Raw genomic sequence first — 18486 nt, forward strand, 5'->3', positions numbered from 1 at the left:
TTTAAGGACAGTCTTTGTGGTCTCTGTCTTTGGAATGCTGCTGTGGGTGGTCCAGGTCCCACTGAGACGTCATCATCCTTATGCTTCTTGCCTGGATTTTGCTTGCCTGAACCCTCCTTACCTCTCACCTGGGCTGCAGTCACAGCCCCATCTGGTCACCTTGCTTGCAGTTATTAACCAGTCCTGATTGTCTGCTGCCAGCCTGATTCTTCTAGCTGCCCCTGAACTTGGGTCTCCCACTGTATAAACATTCTAGTATTTAATTCACTCACTGGACCTGCCCTCTGTCATCTTCCACATGCATGTGACTAGCATTCTCCAGAGGACAGAAGGGCACAGACACTGACGATGTGAATGGCCGTGGGCCCTGGGCCCTGCACTCGGTTAAGACTCAAGGAGGGATGAGCGGGACAAGGTCACTGTCCTGCTGGGAAGCACAAGATGTCTGCTTGGTGATCAGAGTAGAGGAAGATTGTGGAAGACTTCCTGGGAGAGAAGAGGAGGATCTGAGCTGGGGACTGGAGTGGGTCTGGGGGCTTCCTGGCTAGGGAAACAGCAGGTGGAAGGAGCAGGGGGAGAGAGGTGCAGCTTAGTTTGTGAATGGGAAGTAGTGACCAGTGGGGCTGCTGGGAGCTGTAGTGGCAAGTGGAGGGAGGGAAGGGCTTAGGCCACATCTCTAAATGCCACCAGGGGAGGTTGGACTTGATTCTGTAAGCAACAGACAGCCTGAATCTCAGTCATATTGTCAACTGTCTTATAACTGGGCTTGAGGAGGATAATTCAAAAAGCAGTGTCCAATCTTTAATGTACTCACTTTGTACCTTAAATAGAAAAGTCTGATTTTTAGTCAAAATGGACTTTATCATCAGGTTTCTGGTGCATTTAATCCTATGTTTAAAACAAACAAAAAAACAAAAACATTGCCCTCTTCTCCTCCTTAGGGATGGATGATGCAGGAAAAATTAATAAGAACAAGCAAATTAGTTGACAGTGAACAATTCTCTCTAATGAATTTCCTCATTCCCAGCCTCTGCCAGGGTCTCTTGAACATTAAATCAGAGAAATATTATTATGCAGTATTTTAATTAAGGGAAACCAAAGTGCCTTGGCACCTGCAGCTCAATAATGAATTCACGACTCGGAACCCATCACCCAGGGCAGAATTGGATACCTGTACTTCCCGCTGGGCTCTATGGGGCTGACGTCTCCTTCCTGGGGTGTGAACTTTCCCCGAGAAGGGACTGCCTCTGAGTTCAGCCTCCAAATGCAGAAGTCTCCCCCTGCCGGCATTAGGGAGCAGTTGGTGGTCGAGGGAAGAGTACAAATTGCTATTACTAGGAAGTGGGAGTAGCAGTGGGGGTGGGGGCAGAAATCTCAGCTCCATTCATAAACCCGCCCACCACCCACCTCTGCAGAGCACTTACTAGGTACCAGGCTTCCATAGGTGCTGAAGGGTCCACACTTGATAAAACACTGTTGAATAAATGAATAAACTCACCACCTTATTCCCAAATCTGCTCCTCCAGCTAGCTTCCTTTCCCCAGTGCTGAGACCACCACCCACTTGGTTACCCCAGCCAGCAACACGGGGTCCCCTCCTGGCTCCCCAAATCCACCCGTCCTCACACCTGGTTCAGGTTAGCATCACTGGCATGGGCAGCAGTGTCCTGAGTGGCCTCCAGCTTCAGGTTGTCCCCTCAACCTATCCTCACACTGAAACAGAGACAGCTGTACAAATCCAAATATGATCCTTTCACTCTCCTTTCAAAACTCGCGTGGTTTCCCATTGCGGGACAACGTGCGGACTTCCTCACAGCGGTACAGCCCCTTCACAAGCCAGCCCCCGCCTCTTCCCGGGCCTTTCCTCCCTGCTTCTCCCTTCTTCACATCATTTCTTCACACCCTCCACGCTTTTTCACAGACTTCATGCCCTTTCCTCTCCCAGGAACCCTTCCTGCGTCTCTCTGCCGAGATACCTCCTTCTCATGCAGTAAAGTCCCGTCTCCCTTCCCGCCGGCTTTTCCTTCACCCTGAGCTGGGTGCAGTAGTCAGGAGACTTGAGTGTGCACCCAGGCTCCACTTACTATCCAAACATCTCTGGACCATAATAATAATTTCTCAAGTGTGGAATCATATTAAAACGGGTGTGGAGAGCCTGACCTGTGGTGGCACAGTGGATAAAGCGTCGACCTGGAAATGCTGAGGTTGCTGGTTTGAAACCCTGGGCTTGCCTGGTCAAGGCACATATGGGAGTTGATGCTTCCTGCTCCTCCCCCTTCTCTCTCTCTCTCTGTCTCTGTCTCCTTTCTCTCTCTCTCTCCTTTCTAAAATGAATAAATAAAATAAAATAAAACAAGTGTGGAGAAAAGGGAACCCTGGTGTACTGTTCATGGTATTGTACATTGGTGCAGCCACTGTGGAAAGCAGTATGGAAGTTCCCTCCAAAAGTAAAAAATTGAACTAGCATATGATCCAGCAATCTCACTTTTGGGTATTTACCTAAGAAATCCAAAAAAATAATTTGAAAAGATATCTGCACCCCTATATTCATTGCAGCATTATTTATAATAGTCAAGATATGGAACCAATCAAGGTGTCCATTGGTAGATGAATGGATAAGAAAGATGTGATGCATACATACAATGTAATATTAGCCATTAAAAAAAGAATGAAATCTTGCTATTTGTGAGAGCACGGATAGACCTAGAGGGTATTATGCTAAGTGAAATAAGTCAGATAGAAAAAGACAAATATCATATGGTTTCCTTTACTTGTGGAATTGGAAAAAAATGAATAAAACAACCAAACTCATAGATACAGAGAACAAATTGATGGTTGCCAGATGGGAGGGGTGTTGGAGGGCTGGGTGGAAGGAATTAAGAAGTACGACTTGGCAGTTACAAATAGTCATGGGGGTGTAAAAGACAGCACAGGGAATATAGTCAATAATACTGTAATAACTGTATGGTTTCAGATGGGTACTAGACTTATTGGGGTGATCACTTCATATGTTATATAAATATGTAATCATTACGTTGTACACCTATGATTCTGTATGTCAACTGTAATTGAAAAACTAAAAATATCTTTAAAATAATTAAGAAAAAAAATAAGTGTCAGAGGGTAATCAGTAAATGAGATAAATGTTGTGATGCCTTATCAACATCGTGGGTGCTTAATACTGTTCTTCCTGTGATCTCATGGCCTCTGTCCTTCCATTTATCAGCACTTTTACCTGTTCTGTAGTTGTCTCTCTGCCAGACTGTGAGCTCCTGCAGGGCAGGGACCACCTCATTCACTTCTCTGTCCCTGCAACTTCCCTTGAGCCAGACTCCGTAGCCTTTTTTTTTTTTAAAACCAATGAATGATCTGAGTTAGTTAATTAACCATGTGGCCACCAGAGGTCAGCCTCACACCCAGAAAACAGCCAAACCAAATCTAAGTTCTTAAATTGAAATGTAGGAAAGAAAGGCTTTTGGCATAAGCAATTTTCAGCAGAACTTACTTTCTCTACAACAAAGAGAATTTTAGCAGAACTTACTTCTTCTCAAAGACTCCCTACCCCTGGCCTTGAGGCTGGTTTCCCAGGCTGTGGCCTTCGGCTTTTGCAGGTGTTCCCAGAATGTTTCTCCCTGAGTTAATCATATAGATAAGCATTGTAAGAGAGCTTGTTTCACTGCCTTGTTTTACTGCTAGGCTTCCTCTCCTCCCCATTCCCCAATCACTGTAATTTTGTCTTTAAAAGCTAGCCCCAAAATGTGTTTAAGGCCACATGATTTGAATGACTTAGGTCTCCTTGCGGACGCCAGCTTTAAAATAAAGGCTCCTTAATTTGACTACTTAATTGTGTGGCAAAACGTCTGTTTCTCGCTGTTCTGATACAACAAAATGGCCTGGCATCTGGGACACAATCAAGAGAAGCAGTGTCACTGTGATGGAGCAACAGTCTCGGCGGATGCAGCAAAGAAACCGAGTCCTGGCCTCTTCCAGAGTCGAGGTTGGATTAAATGTGCTTTTAATTTGACCCCTTTCTCGCCATAGTGTAGACACATGGGAAACTGAGTCCAGATGAACTTCCTGCTAAACCTCTCAACTTCCATGTCCTCATCTGAAAAAATGGGTTGGGGGGTAACCCCATTGCCTATTTTATAGGATTGTGTGAGGCTTTAGTGGCATGTTAAGGCCTCTGGCACAGATAGCATCTGACACAGATAGCATCTGGCAGAGTAGAGCTTGGTGTATGTGGGAGACTGCAAGATGGCAAAGCCCTCCCAGTTTAAGCTTAGCCAAAGGTTAAGTTCTTCCCCCAACACCTCCATATCGGCTATGAAGCTGAGTATTTGTATTCATCCCATCCCCCCCCCCCCACTTCACTTGCTTGCTTAAGTTGCTAGAAGCAAGTTACATACCCTTCTTCTCACCCTTTGTTTGTTCTGATGTTGGTTGATTTCAGTTATGCCTGGTGGAGGGTTTTCTGCACTTGGGAGAATTTTGGGTTGTTTTGGAAATGTGACTTTGTATTGGAGACTTCCTTATTTACAATATAGCTCTGCCCTATAAATAAAGTGGTTTGGGGGTGGAGACTCAGCTTTCTGCAAGCTATCTTGGCATTGCAAAGAGACCTCCCAATCCCATCCTTTTTCTGAGTTTGTTTCTTCATTTTGCACCGGTCTCACTCAGGACCTGGATAATTACTAGCCATGCTGGTCTGTGGCAGCATGTTGAATGGGTGGGTGCCCCCAAACTGCAACATCTATGACAAGTGAAATCCTGCAGGCAGTATCTGCATTAAATGATGCCCAGTCCAACCTCCCTGCATCTAGAGCAATGGGGATGAGTGCAGAGGAGCCACAGGGGCAGAGCTGACTAGGTATCTGACTCCTTAGTATCAGGATTTCAGGAATCAAACTAAGAGAAGATTATCCTTTTTCACTCCCACCCCATACTGGGACACTCTGTACTAAGTTTTCTTGGTTTAGAAATACTGAAGCAAATAAACAATTGACTTGTTAAAACACTGGGATGTTACTTGATAGCTATTAGAGACCCCCATCCACCCACCTACTCACTCCAGTTCCCCTGTTTCATAAGCAACTATCACTACTATGCAAAGTGCCAACAGCTTCTAAGAGAAGCAGATAAAAGGCCCACTTTGGCCCTGACCAGGCGGTGGCACAGTGGATAGAGCATCAGACTGGGATGCAGAGGACCCAGGTTCAAAACCCTGAGGTCGTTGGCTTGAGTGCAGGCTCATCTGGTTTCAGCACAGCTCACCAGCTTGAACCCAAGGTTGCTGGCTTGAGCAAGGGGTCACTCAATCTGCTGGAGCCTCCCACCCCCACCCCAGTCAAGGCACATATGAGAAAGCAGTCAATGAACAACTAAGGTGCTGCAACAAAGAACTGATGCTTCTCACCTCTCTCCCTTCCTATCTGTCTGTCTGTCTCTGTCTCTGTCACACACACAAAAGGTGCACTTTGGGGGACAGCCAGGGTCATCCCAGCCTTTGACAAAAGTCATAGAAAGGAGGCCCTGGAAGGAGAGATGAGGAAAGCAAACAGACTCAGAATCCCCAAAAAGCATTTTCAGGTCAACTTCAAGTTCAGATACCGAACACAATCATCTTCAAGCCGAGGTGAGACAACAGGCTGCTGAAGAGATGCCTGGGGTATGCATTAGCTAGGTTGAGTGGTTCTAATATAGGGCAATTCATTATTAACGTGATAAAAAGGTGGAAGGCAGGCAGGGAGGGGCTCAGCATTCTGTTTAGTGCTGTGGCATGCTGGCTGGAGTTGCTCCCATCCATTGGGGAATTAAGACGAACAGTACACATACGGAACTCTCGGGCTTGAACCTCTGGAAATTCCAGCCTGTCAGGATAACCCTGATACTGGTCTTGGCTCGAGGGGTGGTGTGTTTTGGTAGAGGTTGGGAGAACAATGCCAGTGGAAGTCTTAAAATGAGATCGGATATGGACTTGTTCCAGGCAGGAACCCGAGTTTTTCCCTGTGGGTCTTAGTTTCACTTTGTGATCCACCCAGCCAGGAGAAAACAAAAACAAAACTAGAACTATTGTGGAGGAGACTTTTTTCACCTGGGTTGGGATTGACCAGATGAAGACCTAGGTCCCTTCCATCTCTGAGACTATAAAATAGCAGCAAAAGAATATTGACACAAAATGGATTTGCAAACAGAATGTGTGAGCTTGTTTATTTCAATATTTAACTGAAATCAATTCACATATCAGAAAAGTCACCCTTTCAAAGTATGCAATTCAGAGGGTTTTAGTACATTCACAAAGGTGTGCAAGCATCACCACTACTCAATTCCAGCGGGATATTAAAACCTCTTCTCCATAGAACGCACATCCGTTTGCAGTTACTCCCCATTCTCTCCTCCCTACGCCTTGGCAACCACTAAACTACTTTCTCACTGTGGATTTGCTTATTCTGGACATTTCATATAAATGGAATCATACAGCATGTGGCCTTATATGTCTGTCTTCTTTTATTTAGCATGTTTTCAGGGCTTAACCATGTTGTAGCATGTCAGTACTTCATTCTTTTTTTTTTTTTTTAAGTGAGAGGTGGGGAGGTAGGGAGGCAGGGAGGCAGACTCCCACATGCACGCTAACCGGATCCACCTGGTAAGCCCACTAGTGGAAGATGCTCTGCCCATCTGAGGCTGCTGCTCCATTGCTTGGCAACCAAGCTATTTTAGTGCCTGAGTCGAGGCCCCAGAGCAATCCTCAGTACCTGGGACCAACCATTCAAGCTATGGCTGTGGGAGGGAAAGAGAGAAATGAAGGAGATGGAGAAGCAGATGGTCGCTTCTCCTGTGTGCACTGACCAGAATAAAAACTGGGATTTCCCCATGTTGGGCTGACACTCTACCACCGAGAAAACCAGCCAGGGCTGACATTCCTTTTTATGGCTGAAAAATACAAGGAATATTCCATGAAAACATTTTGTTCAGTAATTGATGAACATTTGGGTTGTTTGACTTATTTTAAAGGATGGTTAGGCCCTGGCCGGTTGGCTCAGTGGTAGAGCATCGGCCTGGCGTGCAGAAGTCCCAGGTTCGATTCCTGACCAGGGCACACAGGAGAGGCGCCCATCTGCCTCTCCACCCCTCTCCCTCTCCTTCCTCTCTGTCTCTCTCTTCCCCTCCCGCAGCCAGGCTCCATTGGAGCAAAGATGGCCTGGGCGCTGGGGATGGCTCCTTGGCCTCTGCCCCAGGCGCTAGAGTGGCTCTGGTCGTGGCAGAGCGATGCCCAGAGGGGCAGAGCATCGCCCCTGGTGGGCAGAGCGTCGCCCTCTGGTGGGCATGCTGGGTGGATCCCGGTCAGGCGCATGTGGGAGTCTGTCTGACTGTCTCTCTCCATTTCCAGCTTCAGAAAAATACAAAAAAAAAAAGAAAAAAAAAAAGGATGGTTATATAAATTTATTCTTTGCCCATTCCTTCCCTCAAATGAAAGAAAATTAGTAGCAAAATGAAACGAAATCAGGCAAAATAGCCAACAACAGGTACTCAGAAAAGGAAAAGCACCTTGATTTTTAGGTTAAATCATTGAAGAATGGAGCCAAGACTTGGCATCCATCAAAACTAATACCTTCCAACCCCGTATCTCAGGTAAGTCCACCCACTAAGCCAGCAGGTTAATCCATTAGAAATCCCTTGGTTCATCAGGAAAAGTCCAGATCAGTAGCTTTAAATCTATCTTCCAGAGATTCTTAAGGTTTCAATGAAGTAACTCAGGGCCTCCAAGGGGGTAGGGTTAGGATGCAGAAGGATAGGACTCTGAGCCCAGCCGCCAGCCCTGCACTAGAGCAGTTCTGATTTTAATTATTTCATTTATTGAGATTCTAAGAGTTCATTTGGAGTATATAATAGGGTGTCTGTGGCTAAAAAATTGTTTGGCAACCACTGGTAGATGGTTATGGTGTCTCTGGACTGAAGTTGGGTCTCCATGGTGGACGTTCTTAGGAGTTCTTCTGTGGAACCTTGATGGTGACTGTCTTCACCTCTGTGTAGGCCTTAAGCCCATCCTCCCCCAGCTCTCGCCCATTGCCAGATTCCTTAAAGCCTCCAAATGGCGTGTGACAGGTGACAATGTTATAGGTGTTTACCCACACGGTCCCAGCTTGGAGTGCCTGTGTGAAGTACATGGCCTTGTCCAGGTCCTGGGTGAACACGGCCGCAGCCAAGCCATACCTCGTGTTGTTGGCCCTCTCAATCACCTCCTCGATTTTCTTGAACTTGAATAGGGGCTGCACAGGCCCAAAGATCTCCTCCCTGGCAATCCTCATGTCATCTTGCACATCACCAAACACTGTGGGCTTGATGAAGAAACCACGCTCCCCAAAACGCTCCCCACCGCAGAGAAGTTTTGCCCCCTCCTTCTGACCAAGCCGGATGTAGCCCAGGATTCGTTCAAACTGCTCCTTGTCCACCTGGGGCCCCTGCTGGGTGTCCAGCTCAAAGGGGTTCCCAACTTTCCTTTGCTTAGCTTTCTCCACTGTTCTCTCGAGAAACTCATCATAGACGGATTCTTCAATGAAGGTCCGGGACCCCGCGCAGCAGCACTGGCCCATGTTGAAGAAGAGGGCTTCGTGGCACTGCTCCACAGCGTGGCCCATGTCAGCATCAGCCAGCACGATGCTGGGGCTCTTCCCGCCCAGCTCTAAGGTGACTCTCTTGAGGTTGGAATCTCCGGCTGCCTTCTGGATCAGGTGGCCCACCTCTGTGGAGCCAGTGAAAGCAACTTTGTCGATATCCATGTGCTGGGCAATGGCTGCTCCTGCTGTAGGGCCATAGCCTGTGATGATGTTCACCACGCCAGGGGGGAAGCCTGCCTCCTTGATGAGAGAAGCTAAGTACAAGGCAGAAAGGGGGGTCTGCTCTGCAACCTTCATGACCACAGTGTTGCCAGTGGCAAGTGCTGGGGCGAGCTTCCAGCCCTGCATGACCAAGGGGAAGTTCCACGGGATTATCTGGCCACAGACACCAACGGGCTCATGCCGGGTGAAGCAGAAATGCTCACCATCCATGGGGATGGTCTTGCCATGCCACTTGTCAGCCCAGCCAGCAAAGTACCGGTACACCTTGATGACCTCATCCAGGTCCAAGACATAAGATTCCTGGAAAGGCTTCCCATTGTCCAAGGTCTCCAATGAGGCCAAGTAGACACGATCACGCTCCACTAGGTCAGCCAGGCGGTTCAACAGCCGGCCCCGCTCAGAGGCATCCATCCGACGCCACGGAGACCCCAAGCGGAAGGCCTCACGAGCTGCCTTCACGGCCCGATCCACATCAGCCCGGTCCCCTTCGGCCACGTGGCCAATGACCTCTCCCGTGGTGGGGTTGACTGTTGGGAAGGTCTTCTTGCTGACTGCATCGTGCCACTCATTGTTGATGAAGAGCTGGTTGTAGCGGATGTCCGGGTTCTGGATGGGGCTCGGGAGGGCAGTTGCAGAGGAGTACGGGGCGGTCCGACCTCGGAAGCAAAGCAGCCGGGGCACCAGGAAGCGCAGCATACTGACTACTCTGGAGAGGGACAGGGGGAACCAACATGAACAGGTGAGAGGGGCCCAGGGGGTCCTCCAAAGGCCCACCAGCTCAGACATTCCAAGATTCTAGCATAAAGGGTATCATCTCAAAAAGCATGGGCTGTAAGGTATACATAGGCCCTCAAGAACTCTCTGGTCCAACTTGGTCATGTCCCATGTATCCTCCGCTCACTCCCTCACTTCTTCTGGGTCTTTGTTCACACGTCACCTCAGCAAGGCCTTCTGTGACACCCTTTATAAATTTGCAACTTTCCTCACCCCTAGCACTCTCTATCCCCAGTACCATGCTTTATTTTGCCCCAGATAACATACCAAATAGTATATATTTTCACACGTTTTTATGTTAATTGTCTGACTTTCCCCGATAAGACAACAGGTCAAAGAGGGCAGGACTTTTCCCCTGTTGTGTTCATTACCATAGCCCTGCTGGCTGGAATTCTGCCTGCTACATCAATGTCCACAAAGACTGTTTCATTGACCTAAGAATGGAGTAGAAACCAAAGGGACTCGGAGACAGAGCTGCTCTCTTGGAGAAGGGCTCTCTTCACTTCACCACTGTGCCTCAGCTGCCTCACGTGTAAAATGCCTCATGGGGCTGCTGAATGGGGCTGTGCATACACACGTCTGCCACACTGCACCCAGGACATCAGAGCTGGCAGCACCCTCAGAAACCAGGTTATCCCGGCTCCCAGGCACAATCCCAGCTTCCCAGGGGTGCGGCTAGTCCAGCAGCAGCTGGAAAGAAGGGCCTGTTTAATTCTGCCCACAACTGCAAACAGTGTAGACTTGACTGAAACAGCAGCTTTAAAATTTAAACAATAAATAAAACTTTTCAGTGAAATTTAAACAGGGTCTAAAGTTCCTAGATTTATTGAAGCAGTCACTCTCCAGACACAATAGCAGTCCCTCCACCTTGACCCTCTCACTGGAGTCCTGCCCCACCCAACAGCAAAAAGGAATGAACTTGCCTTACTGCCCAACCCCTACTCTCTACCCTCTGCCACAAGGCATGGAGAAGGGCAAGGAACTCATCCACTAAAACACCCCAACCAGGTCCTCAGCTGCCTACAAATCAGTGCTGCAGGAGAGTCCTGCCTCGGGGGAAGCTGAGCTGGCAGAACTGTCAGCGGTCCACTCAGGTTCCACTCTGCTCAGTGCTCTGCCCCCTGCCCATGCTGGGGAAGAAGCAGCCTTGGGTCCAGTAGGCTTGGGTCTGTGGAGGGAGGGGTCCTCTGCAATGGGTGTAAGGAGGAGCCATCAATCCGTGGGGTGGCGGTGAAAGGACTAAACAGGTGGGAGAAGTGGTCGCAGACCAAGGTTGAGAAATCTTTTATGCTAAGCCAACACTGTTCTTCTCTAGGGGCCTATATAGGGACTGCCCTGGCACCTCCATTTGTATATAGGAAGTCACTGCTCACTGATGCACCAGGCTTTACAGTTTGCAGGCCATTGTCTCAGCAGTTAACTCAGGGAAACTCCTAGCAGCCCGGGGGTGATCTGAGCATTCTGGAAGAAGGCTGGGGATCAGAGAGTGAACGTTCAAGGGCTTACTGATGACACACAGCAAGTAAAAATAGGAACCTCAGCCCGGGTTCCCATAGTCCTAGCTTTGTGTTTTCTCCTGACTATGGGCAATTTCTTCGGTTCTCTATATTAGTTCCCCCTGTGCCAAGAACCAGACCTTCTGAGTCATCAAGCTAGGAACAGGAGGTGCCTACCTCACCTATTCTGTATGGAGGGGGGCACGTGTCCTAGCCTATTGGCTACTTGCTACAGTCAAGGGTCCTCAGAAGCCCTCCACTGTAGTGGGCCGGTTGGGTGGGAGAAATTTAGGCTAGCTAATCAGAAGGGTTTGCGGGATAAGAGGGATGGAGGGGTGTGTGCGTTCTCTGTGAGCTCCTGCGCCACCTCCGGACCCGGGACCGAGACCCGGTGCAGGGAGAAGGTCGGGAAACGGGGAGAGGGTTCTACAGTGCACGCAAAGCGGAAAGACTGGCCCCAGATGGGTGAGCGGAGGCCTAGAGGGGAGGGTTCCATCACGGTGACAGGAGCTGCGGCCTGCCCGGGGTGGGCGTGGGGGGTTCGAGAGGAGAAGGGCGCTCGTTACCTGCGGCGGCTCGGGCTCGGGCGCAGGTGCAGGTGCAAGTGCAGGTGCAGGATATCACCGGATAGCGCAGCCTCCCGCCTAGTGTTCGCCGCAGGTCCCGCCTCCGCGCAGCCCGGACGCTTGTCCTCCAATGAGGCTCCGCCTACGCCTGGGGCGCCGCAGGTCTTCGGCCTGGAGGCCACGGCTGCTCCTCCCTCTAGGAACCGGAAGGTCGGGGTTTCTGTTGGACCCGCTCAGTTTCAACCCAGCCACGCACTCAGGGCGGCCGCACCACGCAGGCGCTCCCTCCCTCGCGCCGTGACTCGGAGCTGGAGTCCTAAAGCGCTTGGTGGAGCGCGGGAACTAAGACCCTGAAAGGGACACTTCTCCAGGTCGCACAGCCGTCTGAGACTGGACCCCAATTATATTTTGCACTTTTCCCTCCCGCACGATGTACCTAGTTAGGTTGTCATCCTTGATCCTCTCCTTACCCCCTTTTGTTCCTCCCCTGTCTGTTTTGCTTGTTTTTGTTTTTTACCTTGGGTCACTAACTTCTGACTGTCTTCACTTTCACTGCTCTTTTCTCAGTTCCGTGAAGATTTTTCTACTTGTGCATTTTTAAAATGCATTTTTTTTGTCCTAAGGATAAAAAGAATATATGCACGCTAAAGCTTGGAAAACAGGAGAGGGTGAAGATAAAACATTACTTTCCACCCTTTCACCCAAAAGTCGACTTTTTATTAACCAGTCACCCCAATAAATTTAATTTTAAAAAATTTGGCATTTATCTTGCTGGTATGTTTTTTCTGCGTTTTTCAAAAGTTCTTTTAATGGAATTAAAATCATATCGTAACTTTCTATTTTACCATCACTTTTTTTAAACTCTGATTTATGAATCTTTTCTCATTTCACTAATTAATTACAAGCTGTAGGGAGGACTGTTTATGGACATTTAGCTTGTCTCCATCTTGCTGTCATAAAAGGTGCTCAGATAGACACCCACATTTTCACTTGTGCCATCACCACTGCACCCTCCCTCCTGCTGGTTGGAGAGGGTGGGCAGCTAAGAGCTAAGTTTCGGGCTTTGTTTGCAGCTAGAGCTCTGGATGTGAACTCAGTGCTGCTGATTAGTGGTACCTCGGCCAGATGTGGAAGGTGGGGGGTATAGCCCTACCCCTTTGGGACATCACTAACATGGTGGCAGAAATGTGAGGACTTTCTGCATTAGCGTTCCTCATCCTTTCCCAGGCTTCCCGGGTGTGGGGTGGCACCTATGGCTGCAGCTCGACTCTGGCCACCTGCTCTTTGAATCATGGCCGCAGGGGTGTGTCTTGACCTAACTAACTGCAGAGGTGGCCACAGATAGTAATGAGGCTGGCAGGCCATGTCCATGTTCTAGGCCATCTAAAGCCTAATGCTGTCCCTCTGGCCCTTCAGCAATTCTGTCGGCACCCAGTTCTCTGTATTAAATACCTATCTCTCCACATACTGTTCACATTCTCCTGTTTAAACCTGACTGCTTCACGTAGTTCTCATCCTTAGGATATCTACAATCCTGGCTGCAAAATTTAGTTCTTTACTAAAGCACTATGCCTTGCATCCTGCCACATCTGTGTTCCTGTTTCCCTGTGATTGGGAGGCCTCTTGCTAGGCCCCGTCTACCTCCCCCATAGCACATGGCCAGCCTCGCATTCCTTGGGCACTTGACAAGACACTCATGGATTGACTTAATGATTGTTTGATCAATCATTAATAGGTCCCAGTAGAGGCAGTCAGTCCATGACAAAACAAGTGTCAGTCTTCATTTGGTCAGACCGCATTGGAAATCTGTAGTAGGTGGGAGAGGCCACTGGCAGACAAGAAGTGATCACCACAAGGAGAAGATGGAGGCTGTGTTTGTGAGGTACAGCTGAAGAAACTGGAGCTGTCCACTTCACAGGACTCACAGAACAAAGTTGCACCCTCCAAATCTCTGAAGGGTAAAAGCAGATGTGGTTTGCAGGGTCCTAAAAGGCAAAACCACACCACTAAGGGGAAGTTCCAGAGGGTAGAGGACGAACTTCCTGACAAAGCACAACTGACTAAGGATGAATGGCAGACCTTGAAAGGCAGTGAGCCCCCCATCACTGGAGGAATACAAGGAGGGATAGGCAACCATTTGGAAAAATCCTGAAAAGGAGAGTACCAGAGATGTGAACTAGACTTAGCTGAGCATCAGAATTGCCTGGAAGCTTCAAAACAAAAATTATAATCTCCTTGAGTTTTACCTTCAGAAATTCTAACTCATTATATGTTGATGGAGTCCTAGAAATGTAATTGCCTATATGCTTCTGATGTGCAACCATACTTGGGAAGCACCGGCCTAAGTGGTCTTTGAGGAGTCTATCATTCCAACACAGATGGCTTTCAGAAACAGGCTTACTCAGTAGCGACGGCTTTGGCTGTCTCTAGATTGCACTCAGCATGCCCACCTTGACAACCCCCTAGGCTGCGTTTAGCATCGGAACTCACCACAGTAGTCCTGTTGCAAGGCATTTGTAAAAGCATTCAAAAATTAGAAAGCTAGAACTTTCCATGATGCTTGATTTATGGTTTGGAGAGAAGGGTGAATGTGCGATGGTGAAGGGAGAAATGCACACGTTATTTTTGCAGAGGGGTTGACTATTTTACAGGATTGTTTTGGATTCAGCTTTTTAATTGGCAAAAAGAAAGAGAGAGAGAGAGAGAGAGAAAAGAAAGAAGAGAAACAGATACAGGCCTCTGTAACGGATGTTGGGCCTGGAGCCACTGTGAGTGTTTAGACTAAAAGGACTGAAGGGGAAACAGTGAGATAACACAAGCCACACTCAGGTCACTGTCAGCAAGAAATGTCATCCAGGGATGTATTTACACCGGCCTGGTGGGGGAAGAGAAGCTATTTCTAGCCTTCGGCATTTTGAAGCCTTATATGTCTAGGAAATTACTGGAAAAGATTCCAGGCTCTGAGATAATGAGTGGAACAGACACATTTTAAACAAAAAGACATGCGAGCTGCACTGGGTGTTTATTCTACACTGAGCATGACAGGTGTCTCTGTTCTCTGCATTTGAACTGAACGCGGAAGCCTGGCTCAGGACACTGAGGGAGTCACATGGAATGGAAACTTTAAAATAAAGATGCTTATAAAATACAAATCTAAGTATACCCTTTGCCCCCTCTTTTTCTCCTAAGTGAACTTCTACGTAAAATTTACACTCTGTGAACACTACCAAAACCTGAATGTTGTCAAACCAAACCAGACCTGAGTACTTCCACAAACTCAGTTTCCCTTCTGCCTGCCTGGCTTCCTTTCTCTTTCCCTCCCTCTGCGCTGCAGTGTATCATTGAGGAGACCGAGACCCAGAAAGGGAAAGGGACTTGTCCGAAGTCCACAGGGAACAAGTGTCCCGGGTCAGATTACAATCAAGCCTCCCACACAAGCACCCAATAGCACTGGGGTGGAAGCAGAGCAGCGGGTAGAGTGTGAGGCATCCGCTGTTGAGGATCTGGAGGTGGGGAGATTGTCTTGATTAAGGGGGGGGGCAACGTAATCCCAAAGGTCCTTATCAAAAACAGACGGGACTGTCAATATCAGAGAAGGAGGTGTGATGACAGAAGCAGAGGTTGACATGATGCAGCCACCAGCCAAAGAAGCAGGCAGCTGGAAAAAGTAAGGGCACAAAACTCCACCCAGCATTCGGAAGAAATGCGTCTCTGTCAACACCTAATGTCAGCCCGGTGACACACATTTCAGACTTCTGAGCCTCTAGAACTGTGAGATGATAAATTTGTGTTTAAAGCCACTAAGTTTGTGATAATGTATTACAGCTAACAAGTGGGAAACAAATACAAAGATTAACTCATTTACAGCTTTTAATAGGCATTTGAGTTTATGGCCCTGGCCTAGCAGAGCAGGCCAAGCAGTCGATAGCATTCCATGTAGACATACCATAGTTATGGTGGACATTGTGTCTTCTGCTTACCCAGCATTCTTTTTTTTCTGAAAACAGCAATACCCCCTGCTCCAACCTCCATTCCAAACCTGTTTTCAAGTTAGAACTGGTCAGCATAGCACCCTACATATTCTGGGGACCTTGTTAAACCTTCTTAACTCTGAATCTTATATTCTGCATTTCTAACAAATTCCCTGGTGATGCCATGCTGCTAGTAGCAAGACCACGCTCTGAGTAGCAAGGGCAAAGGATGAGAGCTGAAGGACAAGTGGGATCAACCAAATGAAGGGGCAGGTGAAAGGGACAGGCCTGTGCACAGGCCCAAAGGTGGAAGGGGTCAAGTGTAATCAAGGAACTGGGAAGAGACGAGTCGAGCAGAAGCAGGAATCATGAAGGCTCTGGAAGAGACTAGAGGGGTAGGCAGGGACCAGACCGTGTGGGGCTTTAGAGGCCCAGGTAAGAACTGACTCCTGAGCCAGCACCCTGGATGATTTAACACAGTGAGTTTCAACCTTTTACATCTCATCGCACACACAAACTAATTATTAAAATTCTGTGGTACACCAAAAAAAAAATATTTTTTTGCCAATCTGACAAAAAATAAAAATAGGTATAATTTTGATTCATTCACACCAAACAGCTATTGTTGTGCTGGTTGTTCTCAACTTTTTATTTGACAATCTAAGGGAAAAGAGGCCACTGCCCCTGACAAAATAGTCAGGCACTGCATGCTCTTTGTATTTATTTATTTATTTATTTATTTATTTATTTATTTATTTGGTCTGGGTACAGTGAACTTTATTGATTATACATGACAAGGTAGGGCTCTCTAAGCCCCACTCCTTTTTAGAGGGTCTGGGATGGAAACTGTGGGTCAGGAGAGTCTCACTGTGTTGGGGGATTGATTTGGGCAAAGACTCCCCAGCAGCTGAGGACTCCTCTTCCTCCACTGGGGCTGATGGTCCAGGGGGCTCTTACTCCTTGGAAGCCATGGGGACCATTAGGTCCCCTATCCCGTTGCTATAGCCAAATGCATTGTCATACCAGGAAATGAGCTTGACAAAGTGTTCAATGAGGGCAATGCCAATGTCGAAGGTGGAAGAGTAGGTGTCGCCATTAAAGTCACAGGAGGCAACCTGGTCCTCAGTAGCCCAGGATACCCTCTGCTTGCTGGGTATCAGCATATTTGGCAGCTTCCTCCAGGCGCAGGTCAGATCCACAACTGACATATGGGAGGTGGAAACACATAGAGCCATGCGAGTGAGCTTCCCATTCAGCTCAGGGATGACCTTGTCCACAGCCTTGGCAGTGATAGTAGAAAAAGAGATGATGTTCTGAGCAGCCCTTCGACCCTCAAGCCACAACCTCCCAGAGGGACCATCCATGCTCTTTGGAAGCTATTGTTAGCTTCCAAAACTGGTACAATGATTACCAGTAACTCATTTATAGTTATTAATAGGCATTTGAGTTGGATTGTGGTCGAGAGTCCTTTGCAATGCCAAAGTTGTCATGGATGACCTCGGCCCGGGAAGTCAAGCAGTTGGTGGTGCAGGAGGCATTGCTGACAGTCTTGAGGGAGTTGTCATACTTGTCATGGTTCATACCCATCACAAACAGGGGGCATCCACAGAAGGGACAGAGATGATGACCCTCTTCGCTCTACCCTTCAAGTGAGCCCCAGCCTTCTCCGAGGCAGTGAAGACACCAGTGGACTCCACAACATATTCAGCACCAACATCATCCCACTTCATGTTGGGGTCTCGCTTCTGAAAGATGGAGATGGACTTCCCATTGATGATAAGCTTTCTGTTCTCAGCCTTGCCTGTGCCTTTGACCTTGCCATGAGTAAAATCATACTGGAACACGTGGACCATGTAGTTGAGGTCAATGAAGGGGCCATTGATGGCAGCACTATCCACTTTGCCAGAGTTAAAAAGAGCCCTGGTGACCAGGTGCCCAATAAGGCCAAATTCGTTCACTCCAACCTTCGCAATTGTGTCTCAGGGTGGCAGCTGGCACTGCGCCTGAAGATATGGCTGTCTCTCAAACAGAAGAAGCAGAGTGCTGCATATTACATGTTTTAAAAATTCTTGTGGCACACCGGTTGAAAATCACTGATCTAACATGGTCCCACCCTGGGGGAGCTCAGAGGACAGAGAGAAAACTCACCCAAACAAAATGAATGCAATGCATGTCATATACCCCTAACAATGACTAGCACCAACCTCTGTGGAAGCATGAAGGAGGGACCCCTGACGGCCTCCCACCTGGCACTACTTGGGAGATGACCTTCCATCTGAACCTTGTATCCATTAGAATTCGTTCAGACGCATATACTTACACAGTGGTTCTCAAGTGTGACTATACATAAGCATCACCTGGATAGGCTGAAAAACACTGATGCCTGAGTAGCACTCCAGACCCACTGAACTGGAATCCCCTGGTGTTATACCTATCTGGTTTCATTGTTTTGTTTTTAAGCTCCTCCATGGATTCCAATATATAGCCAAGTTTTTAAACTACTGATGTAAGAGAAAACCCCAAAGTGTCTTAAACAAGAGAGAAGTGTATTTCTCCCTCACTTAAAAGTAGTCCAGAGATAGGTTGTCTGGGGCTGGGTGGAGGCTCTGCTCTGTCTTCCTACAGCAGAGGATACTGCTAGGTTTTGAGGAAGAAGGAGGCAAGGCCAACCTGATCCCGTTTGCAATGTGAACATGTCATTCTGGTTGCAGTGTGTGTCTCCTTCAGTTTTCTAGGGGAAAGCCACGTCTAAGTTATGTTACCAAGAACAGCAGGTGTGATAGTGCATAAGCTGGCTGCTAACGGCACGGGCAATTTGTTATGTTACACCATTTGTTTCT

At 48.0% G+C, this 18486-nt stretch overlaps 1 protein-coding gene and 1 pseudogene across 1 annotated transcript; both read right to left on the reverse strand.

Annotated features, from left to right (window-relative positions):
* Positions 1-6178: 6178 nt before the first annotated feature.
* On the reverse strand, positions 6179-11823 carry ALDH1B1 (aldehyde dehydrogenase 1 family member B1). Its single transcript, XM_066256699.1, has 2 exons — positions 11676-11823; positions 6179-9545 (listed from the first exon to the last, which is right to left on the reverse strand). Exon 2 carries the CDS (start codon positions 9533-9535, stop codon positions 7982-7984), a length of 1554 nt encoding a protein of 517 aa, XP_066112796.1. The 5' UTR covers positions 9536-9545; positions 11676-11823; the 3' UTR covers positions 6179-7981.
* A 4776-nt stretch (positions 11824-16599) lies between these two features.
* On the reverse strand, positions 16600-17613 carry LOC136324197 (glyceraldehyde-3-phosphate dehydrogenase-like; annotated as a pseudogene).
* Between the last annotated feature and the right edge of the window lie 873 nt (positions 17614-18486).

Source organism: Saccopteryx bilineata, chromosome 2, assembly GCF_036850765.1.
Source record: "Saccopteryx bilineata isolate mSacBil1 chromosome 2, mSacBil1_pri_phased_curated, whole genome shotgun sequence".
NCBI lineage: Eukaryota > Metazoa > Chordata > Mammalia > Chiroptera > Emballonuridae > Saccopteryx > Saccopteryx bilineata.